The 26,699-nt window shown below is 41.8% G+C and overlaps 4 protein-coding genes and 1 pseudogene across 5 annotated transcripts; all 5 read right to left on the reverse strand.

The window, feature by feature from the left end:
• Positions 1–12,401: 12,401 nt before the first annotated feature.
• On the reverse strand, positions 12,402–12,779 carry LOC310735525 (histone H2B pseudogene; annotated as a pseudogene). The gene has a single exon. The product of its transcript is annotated as a histone H2B pseudogene (transcript).
• Positions 12,780–13,309: 530 nt separating this feature from the next.
• On the reverse strand, positions 13,310–13,621 carry LOC310735527 (histone H4; the record flags this gene model as incomplete). The annotated part of the gene is made up of 1 exon (XM_083558280.1): positions 13,310–13,621. One exon carries the CDS (start codon positions 13,619–13,621, stop codon positions 13,310–13,312), a length of 312 nt encoding a protein of 103 aa, XP_083414406.1.
• Positions 13,622–19,178: 5,557 nt separating this feature from the next.
• LOC310735546 (histone H3.2) lies at positions 19,179–19,649 on the reverse strand. The gene has a single exon (XM_083558324.1). The coding sequence runs from the start codon at positions 19,633–19,635 to the stop codon at positions 19,225–19,227; it is 411 nt and encodes a 136-aa protein (XP_083414450.1). The 5' UTR covers positions 19,636–19,649; the 3' UTR covers positions 19,179–19,224.
• A 425-nt stretch (positions 19,650–20,074) lies between these two features.
• LOC310735765 (histone H2A) lies at positions 20,075–20,540 on the reverse strand. The gene has a single exon (XM_083558827.1). The coding sequence runs from the start codon at positions 20,511–20,513 to the stop codon at positions 20,127–20,129; it is 387 nt and encodes a 128-aa protein (XP_083414953.1). The 5' UTR covers positions 20,514–20,540; the 3' UTR covers positions 20,075–20,126.
• Positions 20,541–21,045: 505 nt separating this feature from the next.
• Positions 21,046–21,657, reverse strand: LOC310736226 (histone H1-like; the record flags this gene model as incomplete). Its single annotated transcript, XM_083559607.1, has 1 exon — positions 21,046–21,657. One exon carries the CDS (start codon positions 21,655–21,657, stop codon positions 21,046–21,048), a length of 612 nt encoding a protein of 203 aa, XP_083415733.1.
• Between the last annotated feature and the right edge of the window lie 5,042 nt (positions 21,658–26,699).

The following is a 26,699-nucleotide window of genomic DNA, read 5'->3' on the forward strand; positions in this document are numbered from 1 at the left end:
TATGTTGTGCTGCTAGGGCCCTGATGTAAAACACTGTGGTGCTACTATAGATCTAATGCTAATTATGCTGAGATACTATCTCTCCAATTTAAATTTTGTTGTGCTGCTGTGGCCCTAGTGGGAAACACTGTTCCGCTACTGTGGCCTAAATTCAAATTATGCTATGCTGTGCTGTCCTGGTCCTTATGTGAAACACTGTACTACTACTATAGCTCTAAGGCTAACTGTGTTTCACATCAGGGCCCTAGCAGCACAACATGATTCGAATTAAAGCCATAGTAGCACAACATAGGTAGCATTAGAGCTATAGTAGCAGAACAATGTTGTGCTACTATGACTTAATTTAAATTAGGTTGTGCTGCCAGGGCCCTGATGTGAAACACTGTGCTGCTACTATAGCTCTAATGCTAATTATGTTGTGCTGCTAGGGCCCTGATGTGAAACGCTGTGCTGCTACTGTAGCTCTAATGCTCCCGGTGTTTTACGTCAGGGCCCTAGCAGCACAACATAATTCGAACCAGAGCCATAGTAGCACAACATAGGTAGCATTAGAGCTATAGTAGCAGAACAATGTTGTGCTACTATGACTCTAAATCAAATTATTTTGGCCAAATATAACTCCAATTCAAATGATGTGCTACTATGGCTCTAATTCAAATTACTATTGTGCCACCATGGTCCAAATTTAAATTATGTTATACAAAAGTGCACATGTATATTAGGTTGTGCTGCTATGGTTCTAATTTAAATTATATTGTGCTGTTCTGCAACTATAGCTCTAATGCTAATTATGCAGTGCTGCTATGACTATAAATCAAATTATGTTGGCCAACTATGACTCCAATTTAAATGATGCAGTGCTACTATGGCTCTTATTTAAATTATGTTGTGCCACTATGGCCTTGATGTGAAACACTCGACTGCTACTATAGCTCTAATGCTAACTGTGTTTCACATCAGGGCCCTAGCAGCACAACATAATTTGAATTAAAGTCATAGTAGCATAACATTGTTCTGCTACTATAGCTCAAATGCTACCTATTTTATGCTACTATGACTAATTCAAATTATGTTGTGCTGCTATGACGATAATCCGATTTATGTTGGCCAACTATGGCTCCAATTCAAATGATGCTCTGCTACTATGGCTCTAATTCAAATTATGTTGTGCTGCTAGGGCCCTGATGTGAAACACTGTGGTGCTACTATAGATCTAATGCTAATTATGCTGGAATACTATCTCTCCAATTTAAATTTAGTTGTGCTGCTATGGCCCTAGTGAGAAACACTGTTCTGCTACTGTGGCCCAAATTCTAATTATGCTGTGCTGTCCTGGCCCTGATGTAAAACACTGTTGTGCTACCATAGCTTTAATGCTAATTATGCAATGCTGCTCTAACTCTAATTTCAATTATGGTGTGCTGCTAGGGCCCTCATGTGAAACACTGTAGTGCTACTATAGCTTTACTGCTAACTGTGTTTCACATCAGGGCCCTAGCAGCACAACATAACTTGAGTTAGAGTCATAGTAGCACAACATTGTTCTGCTACTATAGCTCTAATGCTAATTATGTAGTGCTGCTATGACTAAAATTCAAATTATGTTGGCCAACTAAGACTCCAATTTAAATGATGTGGTGCTACTATGGCTCTAATTCAAATTATGGTGTGCTGTTAGGGCCCTGATGTGAAACACTGTGCTGCTACTATAGCTCTAATGCTAACTGTCTTTTACGTCAGGTCCCCAGCAGCACAACATAATCTGAATCAGAGCCATAGTAGCACAACATAGGTAGCATTAGAGCTATAGTAGCAGAACAATGTTGTGCTACTATGACTCTAAATCAAATTATTTTGGCCAAATATAACTCCAATTCAAATGATGTTGTGCTACTATAGCTCTATTTCAAATTACTGTTGTGCCGCTCTGGCCCAAATGGCAATTATGTTGTGCCACCATGGTCCAAATTTGAATTGTATTGTTCTACAAAAGTGCACATGTATATTAGGGTGTGCTGCTAGGGCCCGAATGGGAAACACTGTTGTGCTGCTATGGTTCTAAATCAAAAGATGATGTGCTACTATGGCCCTAATTTAAATTATGTTGTGCCGCTAGGGCCCTGATGTGAAACACAGTTAGCATTAGAGCTGTAGTAGCAGAACAGTGTTTCACATCAGGGCCCTAGCAGCACAAAATAATTTGAATTAGAGTCATAGTAGCACAAAATTGCTCTGCTATGATAGCTCTAATGCTAACTATGTTGTGCTACTATTGCTCTAATGCTAATTATGATGTGAAACAGTATTCTGCTGCTATGGTTTCAATTCAAATGATGAAGTACTACTATGGCTTTAAATTAAATTATGTTGTGCTACTATGGCCCAAGTGGGAAACACTGTTCCTCTACTGTGGCCCAATTCAAATTCTGCTGTGCTGTCCTGGCCCTGATGTAAAACACTGTTGTTCTACCGTAGCTCTAACTCTAATTATGCAATGCTGCTCTAATTCTAATTCAAATTGTGGTGTGTTGCTAGGGCCCTCATGTGAAACACTGTACTGCTACTATAGCTCTAATGCTCACTGTGTTTCACATCAGGGCCCGAGCAGCACAGCATAACTTGAAGTAGAGTCATAGTAGCACAACATTGTTCTGCTACTATAGCTCTAATGCTAATTATGTAGTGCTGCTATTACTATAATTCAAATTATGTTGGCCAACTATGACTCCAATTTAAATGATGTGGTGCTACTATGGCTCTAATTCAAATTATGGTGTGCTGATTATGGCCCTGATGTGAAACACTGTGCTGCTGCTGCTATGGTTTCACTTCAAATGATGAAGTACTGCTATGGCTCTAAATTCAATTATGTTGTGCTACTATGGCCTTGATGTGAAACACTGTTGTGCTACCGTAGCATTAATGCTAATTATGTAATGCCAATATGACTCCAATACAAATCATGTGGGCCAACTATGGCTCTGATTCGAATCATGTTGTGCTGCTAGGGCCCTCATGTGAAACACTGTACTGCTACTATAGCTCTAATGCTAACTGTGATTCACATCAGGGCCCTAGCAGCACAACATGATTTGAATTAGAGCCATAGTAGCACAACATAGGTAGCATTAGAGCTATAGCAGCAGAACAATGTTGTGCTACTATGACTTTAATTCAAATTATGTTGTGCTATGTTGTGCTGCCAGGGCCTTGATGTGAAACACTGTGCTGCTACTATAGCTCTAATGCTCTCTTGTGTTGTGCTCCCATGACTCTAATCCAAATGATTTTGGCCAACTATGGCCCTAAGTCTAATGATGCTCTGCTACTATGGCTCTAATTCAAATTATGTTGTGCTGCTAGGGCCCTGATGTAAAACACTGTGGTGCTACTATAGATCTAATGCTAATTATGCTGAGATACTATCTCTCCAATTTAAATTTTGTTGTGCTGCTGTGGCCCTAGTGGGAAACACTGTTCCGCTACTGTGGCCTAAATTCAAATTATGCTATGCTGTGCTGTCCTGGTCCTTATGTGAAACACTGTACTACTACTATAGCTCTAATGCTAACTGTGTTTCACATCAGGGCCCTAGCAGCACAACATGATTCGAATTAAAGCCATAGTAGCACAACATAGGTAGCATTAGAGCTATAGTAGCAGAACAATGTTGTGCTACTATGACTTAATTTAAATTAGGTTGTGCTGCCAGGGCCCTGATGTGAAACACTGTGCTGCTACTATAGCTCTAATGCTAATTATGTTGTGCTGCTAGGGCCCTGATGTAAAACGCTGTGCTGCTACTGTAGCTCTAATGCTCCCGGTGTTTTACGTCAGGGCCCTAGCAGCACAACATAATTCGAATCAGAGCCATAGTAGCACAACATAGGTAGCATTAGAGCTATAGTAGCAGAACAATGTTGTGCTACTATGACTCTAAATCAAATTATTTTGGCCAAATATAACTCCAATTCAAATGATGTGCTACTATGGCTCTAATTCAAATTACTGTTGTGCCACCATGGTCCAAATTTAAATTATGTTATACAAAAGTGCACATGTATATTAGGTTGTGCTGCTATGGTTCTAATTTAAATTATATTGTGCTGTTCTGCAACTATAGCTCTAATGCTAATTATGCAGTGCTGCTATGACTATAAATCAAATTATGTTGGCCAACTATGACTCCAATTTAAATGATGCAGTGCTACTATGGCTCTTATTTAAATTATGTTGTGCCACTATGGCCTTGATGTGAAACACTCGACTGCTACTATAGCTCTAATGCTAACTGTGTTTCACATCAGGGCCCTAGCAGCACAACATAATTTGAATTAAAGTCATAGTAGCATAACATTGTTCTGCTACTATAGCTCAAATGCTACCTATTTTATGCTACTATGACTAATTCAAATTATGTTGTGCTGCTATGACGATAATCCGATTTATGTTGGCCAACTATGGCTCCAATTCAAATGATGCTCTGCTACTATGGCTCTAATTCAAATTATGTTGTGCTGCTAGGGCCCTGATGTGAAACACTGTGGTGCTACTATAGATCTAATGCTAATTATGCTGGAATACTATCTCTCCAATTTAAATTTAGTTGTGCTGCTATGGCCCTAGTGAGAAACACTGTTCTGCTACTGTGGCCCAAATTCTAATTATGCTGTGCTGTCCTGGCCCTGATGTAAAACACTGTTGTGCTACCATAGCTTTAATGCTAATTATGCAATGCTGCTCTAACTCTAATTTAAAATATGGTGTGCTGCTAGGGCCCTCATGTGAAACACTGTAGTGCTACTATAGCTTTAATGCTAACTGTGTTTCACATCAGGGCCCTAGCAGCACAACATAACTTGAGTTAGAGTCATAGTAGCACAACATTGTTCTGCTACTATAGCTCTAATGCTAATTATGTAGTGCTGCTATGACTAAAATTCTAATTATGTTGGCCAACTAAGACTCCAATTTAAATGATGTGGTGCTACTATGGCTCTAATTCAAATTATGGTGTGCTGTTAGGGCCCTGATGTGAAACACTGTGCTGCTACTATAGCTCTAATGCTAACTGTCTTTTACGTCAGGTCCCTAGCAGCACAACATAATTCGAATCGGAGCCATAGTAGCACAACATAGGTAGCATTAGAGCTATAGTAGCAGAACAATGTTGTGCTACTATGACTCTAAATCAAATTATTTTGGCCAAATATAACTCCAATTCAAATGATGTTGTGCTACTATAGCTCTATTTCAAATTACTGTTGTGCCGCTCTGGCCCAAATGGCAATTATGTTGTGCCACCATGGTCCAAATTTGAATTGTATTGTTCTACAAAAGTGCACATGTATATTAGGGTGTGCTGCTAGGGCCCGAATGGGAAACACTGTTGTGCTGCTATGGTTCTAAATCAAAAGATGATGTGCTACTATGGCCCTAATTTAAATTATGTTGTGCCGCTAGGGCCCTGATGTGAAACACAGTTAGCATTAGAGCTGTAGTAGCAGAACAGTGTTTCACATCAGGGCCCTAGCAGCACAAAATAATTTGAATTAGAGTCATAGTAGCACAAAATTGCTCTGCTATGATAGCTCTAATGCTAACTATGTTGTGCTACTATTGCTCTAATGCTAATTATGATGTGAAACAGTATTCTGCTGCTATGGTTTCAATTCAAATGATGAAGTACTACTATGGCTTTAAATTAAATTATGTTGTGCTACTATGGCCCAAGTGGGAAACACTGTTCCTCTACTGTGGCCCAATTCAAATTCTGCTGTGCTGTCCTGGCCCTGATGTAAAACACTGTTGTTCTACCGTAGCTCTAACTCTAATTATGCAATGCTGCTCTAATTCTAATTCAAATTGTGGTGTGTTGCTAGGGCCCTCATGTGAAACACTGTACTGCTACTATAGCTCTAATGCTCACTGTGTTTCACATCAGGGCCCGAGCAGCACAGCATAACTTGAAGTAGAGTCATAGTAGCACAACATTGTTCTGCTACTATAGCTCTAATGCTAATTATGTAGTGCTTCTATTACTATAATTCAAATTATGTTGGCCAACTATGACTCCAATTTAAATGATGTGGTGCTACTATGGCTCTAATTCAAATTATGGTGTGCTGATTATGGCCCTGATGTGAAACACTGTGCTGCTGCTGCTATGGTTTCACTTCAAATGATGAAGTACTGCTATGGCTCTAAATTCAATTATGTTGTGCTACTATGGCCTTGATGTGAAACACTGTTGTGCTACCGTAGCATTAATGCTAATTATGTAATGCCAATATGACTCCAATACAAATCATGTGGGCCAACTATGGCTCTGATTCGAATCATGTTGTGCTGCTAGGGCCCTCATGTGAAACACTGTACTGCTACTATAGCTCTAATGCTAACTGTGATTCACATCAGGGCCCTAGCAGCACAACATGATTCGAATCAGAGCCATAGTAGCACAACATAGGTAGCATTGGAGCTATAGTAGCAGAACAATGTTGTGCTACTATGACTTTAATTCAAATTATGTTGTGCTATGTTGTGCTGCCAGGGCCCTGATGTGAAACACTGTGCTGCTACTATAGCTCTAATGCTAATTATGTTGTGCTCCTATGACTCTAATCCAAATGATGCTCTGCTACTATGGATCTAATTCAAATTACGTTGTGCTGCTAGGGCCTGATGTGAAACACTGTTCTGCTACAATAGATCTAATGCTAATAATGTTGGGCAACCATCTCTCCAATTCAAATAATGCTGTGCTGTCCTGGCCCTGATGGAAAACACTGTTGTGCTACCGTAGCATTAATGCTAATTATGTAATGCCAATATGACTCCAATACAAATCATGTGGGCCAACTATGACTCTAATTCAAATTATGGTGTGCTGCTAGGGCCCTCATGTGAAACACTGTACTGCTACTATAGCTCTAATGCTAACTGTGTTTCACATCAGGGCCCCAGCAGCCCAACACGATTCGAATTAGAGCCATAGTAGCACAACATAGGTAGCATTAGAGCTATAGTAGCAGAACAATGTTGTGCTACTATGACTTAATTCAAAATAGCTGGTGCTGCCAGGGCCCTGATGTGAAACACTGTGCTGCTATAATAGCTCTAATGCTAATTATGTTGCGGTGCTATGACTATAATCCGATTTATGTTGGCCAACTATGGCTCTAAGTCGAATGATGCTCTGCTACTATGACTCTAATTCAAATTATGTTGTGCTGCTAGGGGCCTGATGTGAAACACAGTTAGCATTACAGCTATAGTAGCGGAACAGTATTTCACATCAGGGCCCTAGCAGCACAACCTAATTTGAATTAGAGCCTTAGTAGCACAACATTGCTCTGCTACGATAGCTCTAATGCTAATTATGTTGTGCTACTATGGCTCTAATTCAAATAAGGTTGTGCTGCTAGGGCCCTGATGTGAAACACTGTTGTGCTGCTATGGTTTCAATTCAAATGATGAAGTACTACTATGGCTCTAAATTACATTATGTTGTGCCACTATGACCTTGATGTGAAACACTGTTTTGCTACTATAGCTGTAATGCTATATATGCAGTGCTGCCATGACTCTAATCCAAATGATCTTGGCCAACTATGGCCCTAAGTCAAATGATGCTCTGCTACTATGGCTCTAATTCAAATTATGTTGTGCTGCTAGGGCCCTGATGTAAAACACTGTGGTGCTACTATAGATCTAATGCTAATTATGCTGAGATACTATCTCTCCAATTTAAATTTTGTTGTGCTGCTATGGCCCTAGTGGGAAACACTGTTCCGCTACCGTGGCCTAAATTCAAATTATGCTATGCTGTGCTGTCCTGGTCCTTATGTGAAACACTGTACTACTACTATAGCTCTAAGGCTAACTGTGTTTCACATCAGGGCCCTAGCAGCACAACATGATTCGAATTAAAGCCATAGTAGCACAACAATGTTGTGCTACTATGACTTAATTTAAATTAGGTTGTGCTGCCAGGGCCCTGATGTGAAACACTGTGCTGCTACTATAGCTCTAATGCTAATTATGTTGTGCTGCTAGGGCCCTGATGTGAAACGCTGTGCTGCTACTGTAGCTCTAATGCTCCCGGTGTTTTACGTCAGGGCCCTAGCAGCACAACATAATTCGAATCAGAGCCATAGTAGCACAACATAGGTAGCATTAGAGCTATAGTAGCAGAACAATGTTGTGCTACTATGGCTCTAATTCAAATTACTGTTGTGCCACCATGGTCCAAATTTAAATTATGTTATTCAAAAGTGCACATGTATATTAGGTTGTGCTGCTATGGTTCTAATTTAAATTATATTGTGCTGTTCTGCAACTATAGCTCTAATGCTAATTATGCAGTGCTGCTATGACTATAAATCAAATTATGTTGGCCAACTATGACTCCAATTTAAATGATGCAGTGCTACTATGGCTCTTATTTAAATTATGTTGTGCCACTATGGCCTTGATGTGAAACACTCGACTGCTACTATAGCTCTAATGCTAACTGTGTTTCACATCAGGGCCCTAGCAGCACAACATAATTTGAATTAAAGTCATAGTAGCATAACATTGTTCTGCTACTATAGCTCAAATGCTACCTATTTTATGCTACTATGACTAATTCAAATTATGTTGTGCTGCTAGGGCCCTGATGTGAAACACTGTGGTGCTACTATAGATCTAATGCTAATTATGCTGGAATACTATCTCTCCAATTTAAATTTAGTTGTGCTGCTATAGCCCTAGTGAGAAACACTGTTCTGCTACTGTGGCCCAAATTCTAATTATGCTGTGCTGTCCTGGCCCTGATGTAAAACACTGTTGTGCTACCATAGCTTTAATGCTAATTATGCAATGCTGTTCTAACTCTAATTTAAATTATGGTGTGCTGCTGGGGCCCTCATGTGAAACACTGTAGTGCAACTATAGCTTTAATGCTAACTGTGTTTCACATCAGGGCCCTAGCAGCACAACATAACTTGCGTTAGAGTCATAGTAGCACAACATTGTTCTGCTACTATAGCTCTAATGCTAATTATGTAGTGCTGCTATGACTAAAATTCAAATTATGTTGGCCAACTAAGACTCCAATTTAAATGATGTGGTGCTACTATGGCTCTAATTCAAATTATGGTGTGCTGTTAGGGCCCTGATGTGAAACACTGTGCTGCTACTATAGCTCTAATGCTCACTGTGTTTCACATCAGGGCCCTAGCAGCACAGCATAACTTGAAGTAGAGTCATAGTAGCACAACATTGTTCTGCTACTATAGCTTTAATGCTAATAATGTAGTGCTGCTATGACTCTAATTCAAATTATGGTGTGCTGATTATGGCCCTGATGTGAAACACTGTGCTGCTGCTATGGTTTCACTTCAAATGATGAAGTACTGCTATGGCTCTAAATTCAATTATGTTGTGCTACTATGGCCTTGATGTGAAACACTGTTGTGCTACCGTAGCAGTAATGCCAATATGACTCCAATACAAATCATGTGGGCCAACTATGGCTCTGATTCGAATCATGTTGTGCTGCTAGGGCCCTCATGTGAAACACTGTACTGCTACTATAGCTCTAATGCTAACTGTGATTCACATCAGGGCCCTAGCAGCACAACATGATTCGAATCAGAGCCATAGTAGCACAACATAGGTAGCATTAGAGCTATAGTAGCAGAACAATGTTGTGCTACTATGACTTTAATTCAAATTATGTTGTGCTATGTTGTGCTGCCAGGGCCCTGACGTGAAACACTGTGCTGCTACTATAGCTCTAATGCTAATTATGTTGTGCTCCTATGACTCTAATCCAAATGATGCTCTGCTACTATGGATCTAATTCAAATTACGTTGTGCTGCTGGGGCCTGATGTGAAACATTGTTCTGCTACAATAGATCTAATGCTAATAATGTTGGGCAACCATCTCTCCAATTTAAATTTTGTTGTGCTGCTATGGCCCTAGTGGGAAACACTGTTCCGCTACTGTGTCCCAAATTCAAATAATGCTGTGCTGTCCTGGCCCTGATGGAAAACACTGTTGTGCTACCGTAGCATTAATGCTAATTATGTAATGCCAATATGACTCCAATACAAATCATGTGGGCCAACTATGACTCTAATTCAAATTATGGTGTGCTGCTAGGGCCCTTATTTGAAACACTGTACTGCTACTATAGCTCTAATGCTAACTGTGTTTCACATCAGGGCCCCAGCAGCCCAACACGATTCGAATTATAGCCATAGTAGCACAACATAGGTAGCATTAGAGCTATAGTAGCAGAACAATGTTGTGCTACTATGACTTAATTCAAAATAGCTTGTGCTGCCAGGGCCCTGATGTGAAACACTGTGCTGCTATAATAGCTCTAATGCTAATTATGTTGCGCTGCTATGACTATAATCCGATTTATGTTGGCCAACTATGGCTCTAAGTCAAATGATGCTCTGCTACTATGACTCTAATTCAAATTATGTTGTGCTGCTAGGGGCCTGATGTGAAACACAGTTAGCATTACAGCTATAGTAGCGGAACAGTATTTCACATCAGGGCCCTAGCAGCACAACCTAATTTGAATTAGAGCCTTAGTAGCACAACATTGCTCTGCTACGATAGCTCTAATTCAAATTAGGTTGTGCTGCTGGGGCCCTGATGTGAAACACTGTTGTGCTGCTATGGTTTCAATTCAAATGATGAAGTACTACTATGGCTCTAAATTACATTATGTTGTGCCACTATGACCTTGATGTAAAACACTGTTTTGCTACTATAGCTGTAATGCTATATATGCAGTGCTGCCATGACTCTAATTCAAAATTATGTTGGCCAACTATGACTCTAATTAAAATTACGTTGTGCTGCTAGGGCCCTCATGTGAAACACTGTACTGCTACTATAGCTCTAATGCTCACTGTGATTCACATCAGGGCCCTAGCAGCACAACATGATTTGAATTAAAGCCATAGTAGCACAACATAGGTAGCATTAGAGCTATAGCAGCAGAACAATGTTGTGCTACTATAGCTCTAATGCTAATTGTGTTGTGCTCCCATGACTCTAATCCAAATGATCTTGGCCAACTATGGCCCTAAGTCAAATGATGCTCTGCTACTATGGCTCTAATTTAAATTTTGTTGTGCTGCTATGGCCCTAGTGGGAAACACTGTTCCGCTACTGTGGCCTAAGTTCAAATTATGCATTGCTGTGCTGTCCTGGTCCTTATGTGAAACACTGTACTACTACTATAGCTCTAAGGCTAACTGTGTTTCACATCAGGGCCCTAGCAGCACAACATGATTTGAATTAAAGCCATAGTAGCACAACATAGCATTAGAGCTATAGCAGCAGAACAATGTTGTGCTACTATGACTTTAATTCAAGCTATGTTGTGCTGCCAGGGCCTTGATGTGAAACACTGTGCTGCTACTATAGCTCTAATGCTAATTATGTTGTGCTGCTATGGCTATAATCCGATTTATGTTGGCCAACTATGGCTCTAAGTCAAATGATGCTCTGCTACTATGGCTCTAATTCAAATTATGTTGTGCTGCTAGGGCCCTGATGTGAAACACTGTGGTGCTACTATAGATCTAATGCTAATTATGCTGGGATACTATCTCTCCAATTTAAATTTTGTTGTGCTGCTATGGCCCTAATGGGAAACACCCTTCCGCTACTGAGGCCCAAATTCAAATTATGTTGTGCTGCTAGGGCCCTGGTGTTAAACACTGTGCTGCTACTGTAGCTCTAATGCTCCCTGTGTTTTACGTCATGGCCCTAGCAGCACAACATAGGTAGCATTAGAGCTATAGTAGCAGAACAATGTTGTGCTACTATGACTCTAAATCAAATTATTTTGGCCAAATATAACTCCAATTCAAATTACTGTTGTGCCACCATGGTCCAAATTTAAATTATGTTGTTATACAAAAGTGCACATGTATATTAGGTTGTGCTGCTAGGGCCCAAATGGGAAACACTGTTGTGCTGCTATGGTTCTAATTTAAATTATATTGTGCTGTTCTGCAACTATAGCTCTAATGCTAATTATGCAGTGCTGCTATGACTATAAATCACTATAATTCAAATTATGTTGGCCAACTATGACTCCAATTTAAATGATGCAGTGCTACTATGGCTCTTATTTAAATTATGTTCTGCTACAATAGCTCTAATGCTTAATATGCTGTGTTGCTACGGCCCAAATTCAAATTGTGCTCTACTAATGTACCTCTAATGCTATGTTTGTTTACTTACCTCGTTATACAAAAGGTCATAGTGAGCGGGCGGCGAGAATTGCTGCCCGCGCAAAAAAGACCGCTCTTTGTATGAAAAAATGGGTGGCTCTTAAAAGAGCCGTTGGTTTTTATCTTAAAGACGGCGTAACACGCTTTACTTTGAGCTGGTGTACTTGGTGACGGCCTTTGTGCCCTCGGACACGGCATGCTTTGCAAGTTCACCGGGAAGCAACAGGCGCACGGCTGTCTGGATTTCCCTAGAAGTGATGGTGGACCGCTTGTTGTAGTGAGCGAGACGAGAAGACTCACCGGCGATGCGCTCGAAAATGTCGTTTACGAAGGAATTCATGATGCCCATAGCCTTAGAAGAGATGCCGGTATCAGGGTGCACCTGCTTCAGGACCTTGTACACGTAGATAGCGTAGCTCTCCTTCCTTGACTTTCTGCGCTTCTTGCCACCTTTGCCGGCCGTCTTTGTGACAGCCTTCTTAGAGCCCTTCTTGGGCGCGGTCTTGGCTGGATCAGTAGGCATAATGCTGCTTCTCGAGGAAACTGCGAGAGAATGAAAAAGGGCCGCCTCGCCGCCTCTCTATTTACAGACCTGCATTGTAATTACGTACAAGGGAAAGGAGTCGTATTATTGGTCACAAATTCAAACCTCATCATACAAGGCTCCGCCCTCGTCCCATCCTCTCCCGTTCCCTCTACCCCGCCCCTGAGCTACGCTTTGTTCCCATGCCCGCCCTTTTGTGCGCGCACACGTACATATATATATATATATATATATATATATATATATATACACACACACACACAAACAAATGTGAAGTATGTATATAAACTTTGAAACAAAACTGTAGTGCTGGTGCAAGGTTTTGCCTTATTAGAATATATCTACAATTATTTCAAATTCTATTAGTCACATACACTTGAAAAAAGTTATTTCATCCCCTTCTTCGCGCCACACACACACACACATTAAAAGATACAATAGCTCGTTTTGTAATATTTGGGTGGCTCTTAAAAGAGCCGTTGTGTTGACGTTATTTGGTAGATAAGCGTTTAGCCGCCGAAGCCGTAAAGAGTGCGTCCCTGGCGTTTCAGGGCATACACCACATCCATAGCGGTGACGGTCTTTCTCTTCGCATGCTCGGTGTATGTGACTGCATCGCGGATGACGTTCTCCAAGAACACCTTCAGTACACCACGAGTCTCCTCGTAGATCAGACCGGATATACGTTTAACACCACCACGGCGAGCCAGACGGCGGATAGCCGGCTTAGTGATACCCTGGATGTTATCGCGCAGAACCTTACGGTGGCGCTTAGCGCCTCCTTTGCCGAGTCCTTTGCCACCCTTTCCTCTTCCAGACATGGTGCTGCTCTCACAAATTCAAGCTGCTCAATAAAGAAGCTCCGCGCAATGCCCGCCTATTTATTCTCTCTCCACAGGACCTACTTGAGAACAGGCGAGGGGGCGGACCTAAAACCAACGATCACACAAAAGAATGTCTTCAAAGCGAACCGCCACAGCCGTTAACATGCTAGAGTCTTGTACTTCCTTTTTGTCCACACAAACATAGTGATATATAAATAGTAATAGTCATGTAGTGGAATAGATTTAATTTGGTTTTTGCTCACAGCATGGTACACTCAATGCAGTTCAACACACAAATATTTGCATTGAGGATTATAATCAGAACTGTTTTGACTCAGTTGCAATTTTTATTCCAGTAGAAGTATAAATCAAATTGCAGTTCTTGTTGCATTAAGTAGGCTTATATCATCATGAGGAATGCAAAATATTGAACACACTATGGTTTCAGTTAATTACACACTGTGCCACCACTGACCAGAAGGGTGTAAACCTGATGGGGGACAAAATATTGAGCTACTGTACATATGCAATTAAAAGATTTACACATATCCCAACTTATCTGGAAGCTGCAGTCAGAGCGCAGGGTCAGCCATAATACGGTGCCCCTGGAGCTGATAAGGCTAAGTGCCTTGCTCAAGGGCTCAACAGTGGCAGCTTGGCAGTGCTGGGGCTTGAACCCCTGACCTTATGATCGGTAACCCAGAGCCTTAACCACTGGACCACCACTGCCCTGCTGCCACCTACTACCAGTAGTAGTAGTGGTAGTGTTAATCTTGTAATATACTTTTCAACACACAAGAAATATAGCATGACTATTGTAGGAATGGCCCATGATTATTATTAATATTAACAAGCATTATTCTCATTTCTATTAATGTGGTACTATTTGCAATAGCAGTAGTAGCAATAGTAGTAGTCGTATTAGTAGTAGTAGTACAGTAAAACCCCGTTGTACGAGCATAATTCGTTCTTGAAAATTGCTCGTATGTCCATTTGCTCATACATTCGAACTGATTTTTCCCATAGGAATGAATGAAAAATGGTTTAATCCGTTCCGAGACCTCATTCGATCGCTTATTTCTGCACCTAAAAAGTATTTGTAGCCTATTTTAACAAACAAATACACCGCAAATTACCGTAATGTAAAAATAATTTAACACTTACCCATGTGGTAGTGGTTGATTGCGAGTGTGAGACGCGCACAACGCTCGTAAACTTTATGGTTTCCATGGTAATTCTATTTACTTTCGTTTTCACAGCACCACCACTGATTTTCTTGGGACATTTTTCAAGATTTCTAGTGAAATCAAAATATAAAACAAAAAAAAGTTAAGTTTTTGCTGCACTGAACAACGAGAGCGACTGAGTAATGCGTCATCAACTAAGTGACTGATGCTTCCCTCCGCCGAAAACGGAGAACCGGCAGCGTAGGTTTGCTCGTATCTCCGTTTGCTCGTACTATAGGTTGCTCGTACAACGGGGTTTTACTGTAGTAGTAGTAGTAGTAGTCGTCAGGTATCCATACATCTGTCACATAGTTCAGGAGATTATGCTAATATTTGCATCAAGCATCAGAATGAGTGAGCATTGTGTGTACCTACATGGGCTGTAGAACATTGAGTAAATATATGCATATTATTTTTTACAATTCAATAGGAGGAAGTTTCAGAGACAGATGATGCTTAAGGTACACATTCACTTTTACACCACAAATATTTTGATGGCACCTTAAAAAAGGGAGAAACGTTCCTTTATTGAGAAAAGATATATACAGATGCAAATATGAGTGCAGGAACAGGAACTCACAAATCATTCGTGAACATCATTCCACCACAGCAGGAGCTGACAAGCTGAACAAACCCAGTGCTCAAACTGCACTAGTGTCCAGAAGTATTTGGTGTGTGCATCTTTTACCTATGCTGTAATAATAATAAATATACAGTAAGGTCTCTATGTATTTGGACAGTGTCACACTGACTTGTACAAACTGTCAATCAAACTATTATTCTAGAACTTATTGCATCACGACACATTTTATTGGTAACTGCTCCACTTTCACAAAGAGTGTGTATGCTCACTGAGCGCTCACCTGAATAGGAAATGCAGTGTATGCTATATATATCTCTGTTTATATTTCCTAATAACGTACCATGTAGTGTAGACAGGCATCATTGAGAAAGTGAACAATTCCTTTGACTTGACTTGACTTGACTTCGGCAATCAACAAAAGGTAGAGAGAAATGTGCACTTTCTAGATTTGGTCACACAATAGCAGTCAAGACCGATGCAGAACTACACACCATGCTGCCTTAAGCAATCATTATTATTATTTATGGTATTCATCAAACCCTATTCTTAACTCATTCCTCAACTTACTAAGAATAATTTGTATGATCATGGTTAGTAGTAGTAGTCAAGAAGAGTCAAGAAGCTTTTATTGTCATTTCAACCATATATAGCTGATGCAGTACACAGTGAAATGAAACAACGTTCCTCCTGAACCCAGGTGCTACATAAAACAACATAAAACAAACAGTACAGAACAGAAAGACACAGGGCCGAGAACTAAGATCCTCGCCACATAAAGTGCATGTGTGCAGCTGGTGCAAACAGTGCAAAAGACAACACAAGACAGTGCAAGACAACACAGGACAGTGCAGGACAATACACAATAAACAAAATATAAAAATAGAAATAGCTCCGCCAGTAAAACCTGTCATAACAGAATAAGGTGCAGTGTAAACAGAAAGATGTAAACAGAATTTGCGCAATTCAGCAGTAGCAGCAATCAAAAATAAAGTAAACAGTAACCAAAGGATTTGGACAGAATATTGTGCAAAATAACAAGTCCCGGAATCAGCAACAGACGGCATGTAAACATTTTGCGATAGTGAAAAAGTGTGATTGGTATTGAAACCTGGGTGAACGAAGTGTATGATGGGTGTTGAGTCCGGTTTGTGCGGATCACTCACACAGTTGTGTGTAAGTGTGTGTGTGTGTGTGTGTGTGTGTGTGTGTGTGTGTGTGTGTGTGTGTGTGTGTGTGTGTGTGTGTGTGTGAGAGAGAGTTCAGTTCAGTTCTTTGTTGAGGAGCCTGATGGCTTGCGGGAAAAAACTGTTGCACAGTCTGGATGTGGTGGCCCGAATGCTTCGGAACCGTAGTAGTAGTAGTAGTAGTAGTAGTAGTAGTAGTAGTAGTAGTAGTAGTAGTAGATGTAGTAGAAGAATTAGGTTTGAGATGAGATCAGAACAAACAAACAAACAACATACACGAATAAAACATTTTAAAAAAATAGACCAAAAACAATTCATACTAGTGTATACAGGGTATACAGGAATATTCCTAATAAAGGCAGAGGTCAGTGGACTTTGTAGAGCTTGACTGCCATCGTGTGGCAATGTTTACACATTGCAGAAAAATGTAGATTAAAGGAATTGATGCTCACATCATTTTGTGTGATTATTGTGTATGGAACAGCCATTTCGCATTAATAGTTTTAGATGAGATCAGAACAAACAAAGAAGCAAACAACATACATGAATAAAACCTTAAAAAAAAATAGACCAAAAACACTTCATACTAGTGTTTAATGGTATACAGGGTTTCTTTCTAATGTGAACTGTGAGTCTCTTTTTGTCTCGCTTCGTGTTTATCTAATAGGCCAGTAGAACACGTCATATATATTAAATTGCACTAGTGCCCATAACTATTTTGACAGTCACAAGTTCCTAGATCATTCAAATATTTGTGTGCGTGCGTGTGTTTGTTTGTTTTTAGTTGTTGCTCTTCCTAAATCTCTTCTTTTGTCCAATACTGCACAATATCATGGAAAGTGTCAGTATATTTGGACTGTGTAACTAAGTCAATAATGTCACATTAGATTAACATCTCTCTCTCTCTCTCTCTCTCTCTCTCTCTCTCTCTCTCTCTCTCTCTCTTTTTCTCTCTTTCTGGACCAATAGCAATTGCCTACCTCTTTCCAATCTGGATGCTATTCCCACAGTGATCTATCAGCCCTGACTCACCTGGACAACCCCAGACACTCATCAGTTTGCTGATGACACCACGAATGGTAGGCCTGATCAGAGCTATTTTGTATTTTATTGCTTGTCCTGTACTGTCTTGTGTTGTCTTGCACTGTCTTGTGTTGTCTTTGCACTGATTGCACCAGGTTGCACACATGCACTTTATGTGACAAGGACACTTACCAGTCCTTAGCCCTGTGTGTTTTGTTTCTGGAATTGTTGTTTAATGTAGCATCAGGGTCCTGGAGAAATGTTCATTTTACTGTGTACTGCGTCAGCTATATATGGTTGAAATGACAATAAAAGCTTCTTGACTCATCAGAAAGACTCAACAACGCCTGTGTTTGCTGAGGACACCTTAAAAGTCCTGTCTGTGCTTCAGGATACTGGAGAACTTCTACAGCTGTACCATTTCTGTTGGTACAGCAACTGCATTGCTTCAGGCCCCTAAAAATGAAATGAAAAATGAAAATCTCCCAATGAATCATTGGCACTCAGCTCCCCATCTTGGAGGACATTCACAAGAAACACTGTCTGGAAAGGGCACAGCAGTTGTCTGTGCAGAGCTCACAAGATCATCAAGGACACTTCACATCCCAGTCACAAACTGTTTAACCTCCTTCCGTCAAGATCGAGATACAGAAACATATGCACCAGAACCAGCAGGATCAGGGACAGCTTTATTTCCATCCACCATCACCACACTGAACTCTACACTACACCGTTAGATCACTGTATATGTAAATGTTACATATTGTATTTTGTATACTCCGCATTCTCTACACAGTGTTTTACTTACAGTACATCTGCACTACTATTTTATTTATGTGTATCTATATATACCTTACTGTACATCCTGTCACATTCATGTATATACAGATATCTATTTCTATCTATCTAACGCACCTCTGAGCAGATGCTAAATGCATTCTCTTAGCTCTGTACATGTATCTTGCACAATGACAACAATAAATCTAATCTAATATATAATATAAAATTACACTAGTGTCCATGAGTATTTGGAGAGGGCCACTATTTATATATTTGTGTGTGTAGTCAGGTTTGGACGTGCTGTATATGCACAGGGACACGACAATGAAAGAAAACATACATATAGTGCTTTGGATTCACGTTATATCAAATTGATCCTAACGCATAAAAAAACATGTTTAAATGTTCATACTAAAGTTATCTGTGAGAGAATTCATACTATGATGAATGCAATTTATTGGTTCGTTTGCCTCCATTAGAATACAAACGAGGACACGAGAATGGGAAGTGACACTTTGGCCACAAGATGGCAGTCATGCTCCGTGCAGAACAGCAAGCGACCAGCTTTTTGTATTTTTTATTACTACTGTCGCCAAGTACTAAAATAATCTATAATAAACACAAAATGCTCAGCGACACAGCCACAAAAATCAGACGTGTTTCCTGAAGCGCTCCATTCTTCTAAACTAGACACTATATAATCATCATTTGTTTAAAACAACCATGGTATAGACTTGCTCGTTTTACTGAGACAATGAGGTGGCTCTTAAAAGAGCCTTTGTGTGTATTGGACAGAGTTATTGTTTAAGCGCGCTCTCCGCGAATACGGCGGGCCAGCTGAATGTCCTTGGGCATGATGGTCACTCTCTTGGCGTGGATGGCGCACAGATTGGTGTCCTCGAACAGGCCGACCAAGTATGCCTCGCTCGCCTCCTGCAAAGCCATCACGGCGGAGCTCTGGAAACGCAAGTCAGTCTTGAAGTCTTGAGCAATTTCTCTCACCAGGCGCTGGAAGGGCAGCTTGCGGATGAGCAGCTCAGTAGACTTCTGATAGCGACGGATCTCTCTTAAAGCCACGGTGCCGGGACGGTAACGGTGAGGCTTCTTCACACCGCCGGTAGCCGGAGCGCTCTTGCGAGCAGCCTTGGTGGCGAGCTGCTTCCTGGGCGCCTTGCCACCAGTGGATTTACGGGCAGTCTGCTTAGTTCTTGCCATAGCGTTGCGCTCTGCACTTCACAGACAAAATAACAGAATAAAAAGCGCTAGCAAACGTTGGCTTTTTAAGCCTGAACGACGCCTTGCGTTCATTGGGCGTCTCGAAACCTCTCGTCTTGCATTGGATCGATCGCTCTACGTCACTCGACGACCATTGGTCAGCGCCACAGTCCGACCACTCCACCCTCCCTCGGCTCTCTTGCACAGCTGTTTTCCTGTTCTATAGTTACACCATAACGGCCGTCGCAATTTAGCTTCACTTTTCAGACCTTGTTTAACCAGCATACTTCCCTATTATATTTATGCTTCTAAGATTATTAGACTATTCCAATGGGCCCTATTAAATGTGATTCTCTTGGGTGCAACGTTGTAGAATGAATACAATTATATACACAAAGCATACACAAAGTAACAAACTTGCACTTTTTGAGTCAAAGTGGGTGGCTCTTAAAAGAGCCTTTGGGTACTGACAAACACAGCATTGGACGACTTTACTTGGTCTTGACAGCCTTCTCAGTCTTCTTAGGCAGAAGTACAGCCTGAATATTAGGCAGCACACCACCCTGAGCGATGGTCACTCCGCCGAGCAGTTTGTTCAGCTCCTCGTCGTTACGCACGGCGAGTTGCAAGTGTCGGGGAATGATACGAGTCTTCTTGTTATCACGGGCAGCGTTGCCAGCCAACTCCAGAATCTCAGCGGTCAGATACTCCAGCACAGCCGCCAGGTAAACGGGAGCGCCAGCACCGACGCGCTCAGCGTAGTTGCCTTTACGCAGAAGCCTGTGCACACGGCCTACAGGAAACTGCAGTCCTGCCCTCGATGAGCGAGTCTTGGCCTTGGCCCTAGCTTTGCCGCCAGTTTTGCCTCTTCCACTCATTTTGCTGCAGATTAGATTTGTTCAAGGAACAAGTAGATAATAGTGAATGCTTCGCGCTGAAAACTCAGTGATATAGGCAACACAGCCACTCTCTTATTGGCTTAGAACACCATGTGATCAACATCCAATCACAAATGGTGAAATTCATTCAGCCTCAGCCTACCATGCACCCCCCCCCCCCCCTTACACACACACACACACACACACACACACACCTCCCCTAGTCTCTCTGTGTGTGACTGAGGAGTAAACGCGCGCTCATGGAAGAAACAGGTCTCAGAAAACAACATTCATGTGACATGTGTACAACGATACATAAATCATGTAATCATAAGCATCCCTATACCTGTGTCTGTCGCGGTTTTGAAACTCTACATAGTTTGTGTATTTAAACATCATAAATCCCTATCTTGTATTCGCTTTCAGTTTCATCATGGGATGATCCAAAATGTTGCTCTTTGGGGGAAAATATAGGTGGCTCTTAAAAGAGCCGTTTAGTAAAGGAAGACATGAAATAAACAAACAAACATGTTTACTTCTTCTTGGGCGCTGTCTTTTTCGCCTTTGCAGCCTTGGGCTTCACGGCCTTTGCTTTCTTGGGGCTCTTGGCTGCTTTTTTAGGAGTCGCCGGCTTTTTCGCTTTCTTCGGGCTCTTGGTGGCTTTTTTAGCAGCCGCTGCAGGCTTCTTTGCCTTCTTCGGGGACTTCTTGGCGGCGGCAACAGGTTTCTTGGCCGCCACCTTCTTGGGCTTCTTCGCCGCAGCGGGTTTCTTCGCCTTAACAGCGACGGGCTTCTTCGCCTTAGTCGCGGTCTTCTTTGTGGGCTTCTTGGCTTCCGTCTGCTTCTTGTTTAGCTTGAAAGAGCCAGACGCGCCGGTCCCTTTGGTCTGTAGAAGAGTTCCTTTCAGCACGAGACCCTTGACAGCGAGCTTGACGCGGGAGTTGTTCTTCTCCACGTCGTATCCGCCGGCGGCCAAGGCTTTCTTCAGGGCGGCGAGCGACACACCGCTTCTCTCCTTGGACGAGGAAACCGCTTTGACGATGAGCTCGCCGACGCTGGGCCCGGCTTTCTTGGCCCTCGACGCTGCTTTCTTTTTCGGCGCTTTAGCCGGCGCGGCAACGGGCGCGGGAGCAACTTCTGCCATCTCTCTAGTATCTCTAGTCTCTCAGTGCGAGTCAGACTCTGTATACGCTGTGTAACACACAGAAACCTCCCGCCCCTCTGCTGGTAGGCCAGTCTTAAAACCGAGCATGAGAACGTTGTAGACTCAAACGGGCCGCCGCCGAATGAGTGTGCCTCCGCGACACGCTCGCGAGTGTGTTTTCTCGCAGCGTTTCTCGTCGTAAATAAGACGCCGAAGACAAGATCCCGCGCTATTATGCAAACATTTCGCGCGTACGGGCTTGCACGTGTTTCCCGAGGCCCGTCATTGCCGAATAGAGAGCAGTGGTCTCTCGCGTTTTGCACGGAAGTGCACCGCGCGCCTGGAGCTCGAGCCGGCGCTCGGCGCATTTGTGCAGAGTGCAGTGTAAAAAGTGGTGCGTAACAGCCATGTCGGTGGAACAGCGTGTGTTTCACGTGAACGGTGAGCCTTGTCAATGTGTCTGACGCATTAGCAGTGTGTGAGTGCTGTGCGTAGTATTGGGAACGCAGGCTCTTGTGGGCTGTGTGAAGCACATGTGTTAGTGTATGGAGCAGGTGTGCGAGCTCCCCGTGTGCCTCCCGCAGCCGGACTCTATGTCTATGTCATCGTCTGGTCTTCGCCACTCGGCCTGGCGCTCCTCGTGCACGGTCCAGTCCTCTAGAAGTCCCAGGCCGACAGGTGTGCCTCGTTGCCCTCTTAACCCTAATTCCAATCAGGTCAGGCTGCACTAACCCTAATTCGAACAGTGCTAACACTAACCCTAATTCCATGTCACTCAGGCTGCGCTAAACCAAATTCGAACAGTGGTAACCCTAACCCTAATTCCATGTCTTTCAGGCTGCACTAACCCTAATTCGAACAGTGGTAACTCTAACCCTAACCCTAATACCATGTCATTTAGGCTGCGCTAACCCTAACTCGAACAGTGTTAACCCTACCCCTAATCCCGTTCCATTCAGGCTGCTTTAACCCTAATTCGAACAGTGGCAACCCTAACCCTAATTCCATGTCACTCAGGCTGCTTTAACCCTAAATTGAACAGTGGTAACCCTAACCCGAACTCAGTTCCATTCAGGCTGCTTTAACCCTAATTCGAACAGTGGTAACCTTAACCCTAACTCTAATTCCATTCCAATCAGGCTGCTTTAACCCCAATTCAAACAGTGGTGGGCCGCTCTAACCTTCATTTGAACAGTGGTAACGCTAACCCTAACGTTGAATACCTTTGTGCTGCACTAAGCCAAATTCAAATTAAGTTTTGCTGCTATGGCCTTAATGTGAAACACTGTTATGCTACTATAGCGCTAATGTGAAATATGTTGTGCTGCCATCGCGCTCATTCAAATATATGTAGTGCTGTTATGGCCCTGATGTGAAACACTGTTCTACTACTACAGCGCTAAAGCTAACTATGTAGTCTTACTATGACTCTAATTTAAAAGATGTTGTGCTACTATGGCTGTAATATAAATGATGTTGTGCAGCCACGGCCCAAATTCAAATTATGTTGTTTTACTATAGCTCTAATTCAGATTTTGTTGTGCTACTATGCCTCTGAATGGAATTATGCTGTGCTGCTATGGCTCTGATGTGAAACAATGTTCTGCAACTATAGCTCTAATGCTAATTGCGCTACTATTATTCTAATTCAAATTATGTTGGCCAACTATGGCCCTGGTCAAATTATGCCGTGCTACAATGGCTCTAATTCAAATTAGGTTGTGCTGCTAGGGCCCTGATGTGAAACACTGTTGTGCTGCTATGGTTTTATTTCAAATGATGAAGTACTACTATGGCTCTAAATTAAATTATGTTGTGCCACTATGGCCTTGATGTGAAACACTCGACTGCTACTATAGCTCTAATGCTAACTGTGTTTCACATCAGGGCCCTAGCAGCACAACATAATTTGAATTAAAGTCATAGTAGCATAACATTGTTCTGCTACTATAGCTCAAATGCTACCTATTTTATGCTACTATGACTAATTCAAATTATGTTGTGCTGCTATGACGATAATCCGATTTATGTTGGCCAACTATGGCTCCAATTCAAATGATGCTCTGCTACTATGGCTCTAATTCAAATTATGTTGTGCTGCTAGGGCCCTGATGTGAAACACTGTGGTGCTACTATAGATCTAATGCTAATTATGCAATGCTGCTCCAACTCTAATTTAAATTATGGTGTGCTGCTAGGGTCCTCATGTGAAACACTGTAGTGCTACTATAGCTCTAATGCTAACTATGTTTCACATCAGGGCCCTAGCAGCACAACATAACTTGAGTTAGAGTCATAGTAGCACAACATTGTTCTGCTACTATAGCTCTAATGCTAATTATGTAGTGCTGCTATGACTAAAATTCAAATTATGTTGGCCAACTATGACTCCAATTTAAATGATGTGGTGCTACTATGGCTCTAATTCAAATTATGGTGTGCTGATTATGGCCCTGATGTGAAACACTGTGCTGCTGCTGCTATGGTTTCACTTCAAATGATGAAGTACTGCTATGGCTCTAAATTCAATTATGTTGTGCTACTATGGCCTTGATGTGAAACACTGTTGTGCTACCGTAGCATTAATGCTAATTATGTAATGCCAATATGACTCCAATACAAATCATGTGGGCCAACTATGGCTCTGATTCAAATCATGTTGTGCTGCTAGGGCCCTCATGTGAAACACTGTACTGCTACTATAGCTCTAATGCTAACTGTGATTCACATCAGGGCCCCAGCAGCCCAACACGATTCGAATTAGAGCCATAGTAGCACAACATAGGTAGCATTAGAGCTATAGTAGCAGAACAATGTTGTGCTACTATGACTTAATTCAAAATAGCTTGTGCTGCCAGGGCCCTGATGTGAAACACTGTGCTGCTATAATAGCTCTAATGCTAATTATGTTGCGGTGCTATGACTATAATCCGATTTATGTTGGCCAACTATGGCTCTAAGTCGAATGATGCTCTGCTACTATGACTCTAATTCAAATTATGTTGTGCTGCTAGGGGCCTGATGTGAAACACAGTTAGCATTACAGCTATAGTAGCGGAACAGTATTTCACATCAGGGCCCTAGCAGCACAACCTAATTTGAATTAGAGCCTTAGTAGCACAACATTGCTCTGCTACGATAGCTCTAATGCTAATTATGTTGTGCTACTATGGCTCTAATTCAAATAAGGTTGTGCTGCTAGGGCCCTGATGTGAAACACTGTTGTGCTGCTATGGTTTCAATTCAAATGATGAAGTACTACTATGGCTCTAAATTACATTATGTTGTGCCACTATGACCTTGATGTAAAACACTGTTTTGCTACTATAGCTGTAATGCTATATATGCAGTGCTGCCATGACTCTAATTCAAAATTATGTTGGCCAACTATGACTCTAATTAAAATTACGTTGTGCTGCTAGGGCCCTCATGTGAAACACTGTACTGCTACTATAGCTCTAATGCTCACTGTGATTCATATCAGGGCCCTAGCAGCACAACATGATTTGAATTAAAGCCATAGTAGCACAACATAGGTAGCATTAGAGCTATAGCAGCAGAACAATGTTGTGCTACTATGACTTTAATTCAAATTATGTTGTGCTATGTTGTGCTGCCAGGGCCCTGATGTGAAACACTGTGCTGCTACTATAGCTCTAATGCTAATTATGTTGTGCTCCTATGACTCTAATCCAAATGATGCTCTGCTACTATGGATCTAATTCAAATTACGTTGTGCTGCTAGGGCCTGATGTGAAACACTGTTCTGCTACAAAAGATCTAATGCTAATAATGTTGGGCAACCATCTCTCCAATTTAAATTTTGTTGTGCTGCTATGGCCCTAGTGGGAACCACTGTTCCGCTACTGTGGCCCAAATTCAAATAATGCTGTGCTGTCCTGGCCCTGATGGAAAACACTGTTGTGCTACCGTAGCATTAATGCTAATTATGTAATGCCAATATGACTCCAATACAAATTATGGTGTGCTGCTAGGGCCCTCATGTGAAACACTGTACTGCTACTATAGCTCTAATACTAACTGTGTTTCACATCAGGGCCCCAGCAGCCCAACACGATTCGAATTAGAGCCATAGTAGCACAACATAGGTAGCATTAGAGCTATAGTAGCAGAACAATGTTGTGCTACTATGACTTAATTCAAAATAGCTTGTGCTGCCAGGGCCCTGATGTGAAACACTGTGCTGCTATAATAGCTCTAATGCTAATTATGTTGCGGTGCTATGACTATAATCCGATTTATGTTGGCCAACTATGGCTCTAAGTCGAATGATGCTCTGCTACTATGACTCTAATTCAAATTATGTTGTGCTGCTAGGGGCCTGATGTGAAACACAGTTAGCATTACAGCTATAGTAGCGGAACAGTATTTCACATCAGGGCCCTAGCAGCACAACCTAATTTGAATTAGAGCCTTAGTAGCACAACATTGCTCTGCTACGATAGCTCTAATGCTAATTATGTTGTGCTACTATGGCTCTAATTCAAATAAGGTTGTGCTGCTAGGGCCCTGATGTGAAACACTGTTGTGCTGCTATGGTTTCAATTCAAATGATGAAGTACTACTATGGCTCTAAATTACATTATGTTGTGCCACTATGACCTTGATGTGAAACACTGTTTTGCTACTATAGCTGTAATGCTATATATGCAGTGCTGCCATGACTCTAATCCAAATGATCTTGGCCAACTATGGCCCTAAGTCAAATGATGCTCTGCTACTATGGCTCTAATTCAAATTATGTTGTGCTGCTAGGGCCCTCATGTTTAACACTGTACTGCTACTATAGCTCTAATGCTCACTGTGATTCACCTCAGGGCCCTAGCAGCACAACATGATTTGAATTAGAGCCATAGTAGCACAACATAGGTAGCATTAGAGCTATAGCAGCAGAACAATGTTGTGCTACTATGACTTTAATTCAAATTATGTTGTGCTATGTTGTGCTGCCAGGGCCTTGATGTGAAACACTGTGCTGCTACTATAGCTCTAATGCTTTCTTGTGTTGTGCTCCCATGACT

Source organism: Silurus aristotelis (genome assembly GCF_946808225.1).
Source record: "Silurus aristotelis genome assembly, chromosome: 13".
Taxonomy (NCBI): Eukaryota; Metazoa; Chordata; class Actinopteri; order Siluriformes; family Siluridae; genus Silurus; species Silurus aristotelis.

Bases quoted from the DNA above. Each gene is read 5' to 3' on its own strand.
- LOC310735765 (XM_083558827.1), bottom strand. From the start codon at position 20,513: ATGAGTGGAAGAGGCAAAACTGGCGGCAAAGCTAGGGCCAAGGCCAAG.
- LOC310735546 (XM_083558324.1), bottom strand. From the start codon at position 19,635: ATGGCAAGAACTAAGCAGACTGCCCGTAAATCCACTGGTGGCAAGGCG.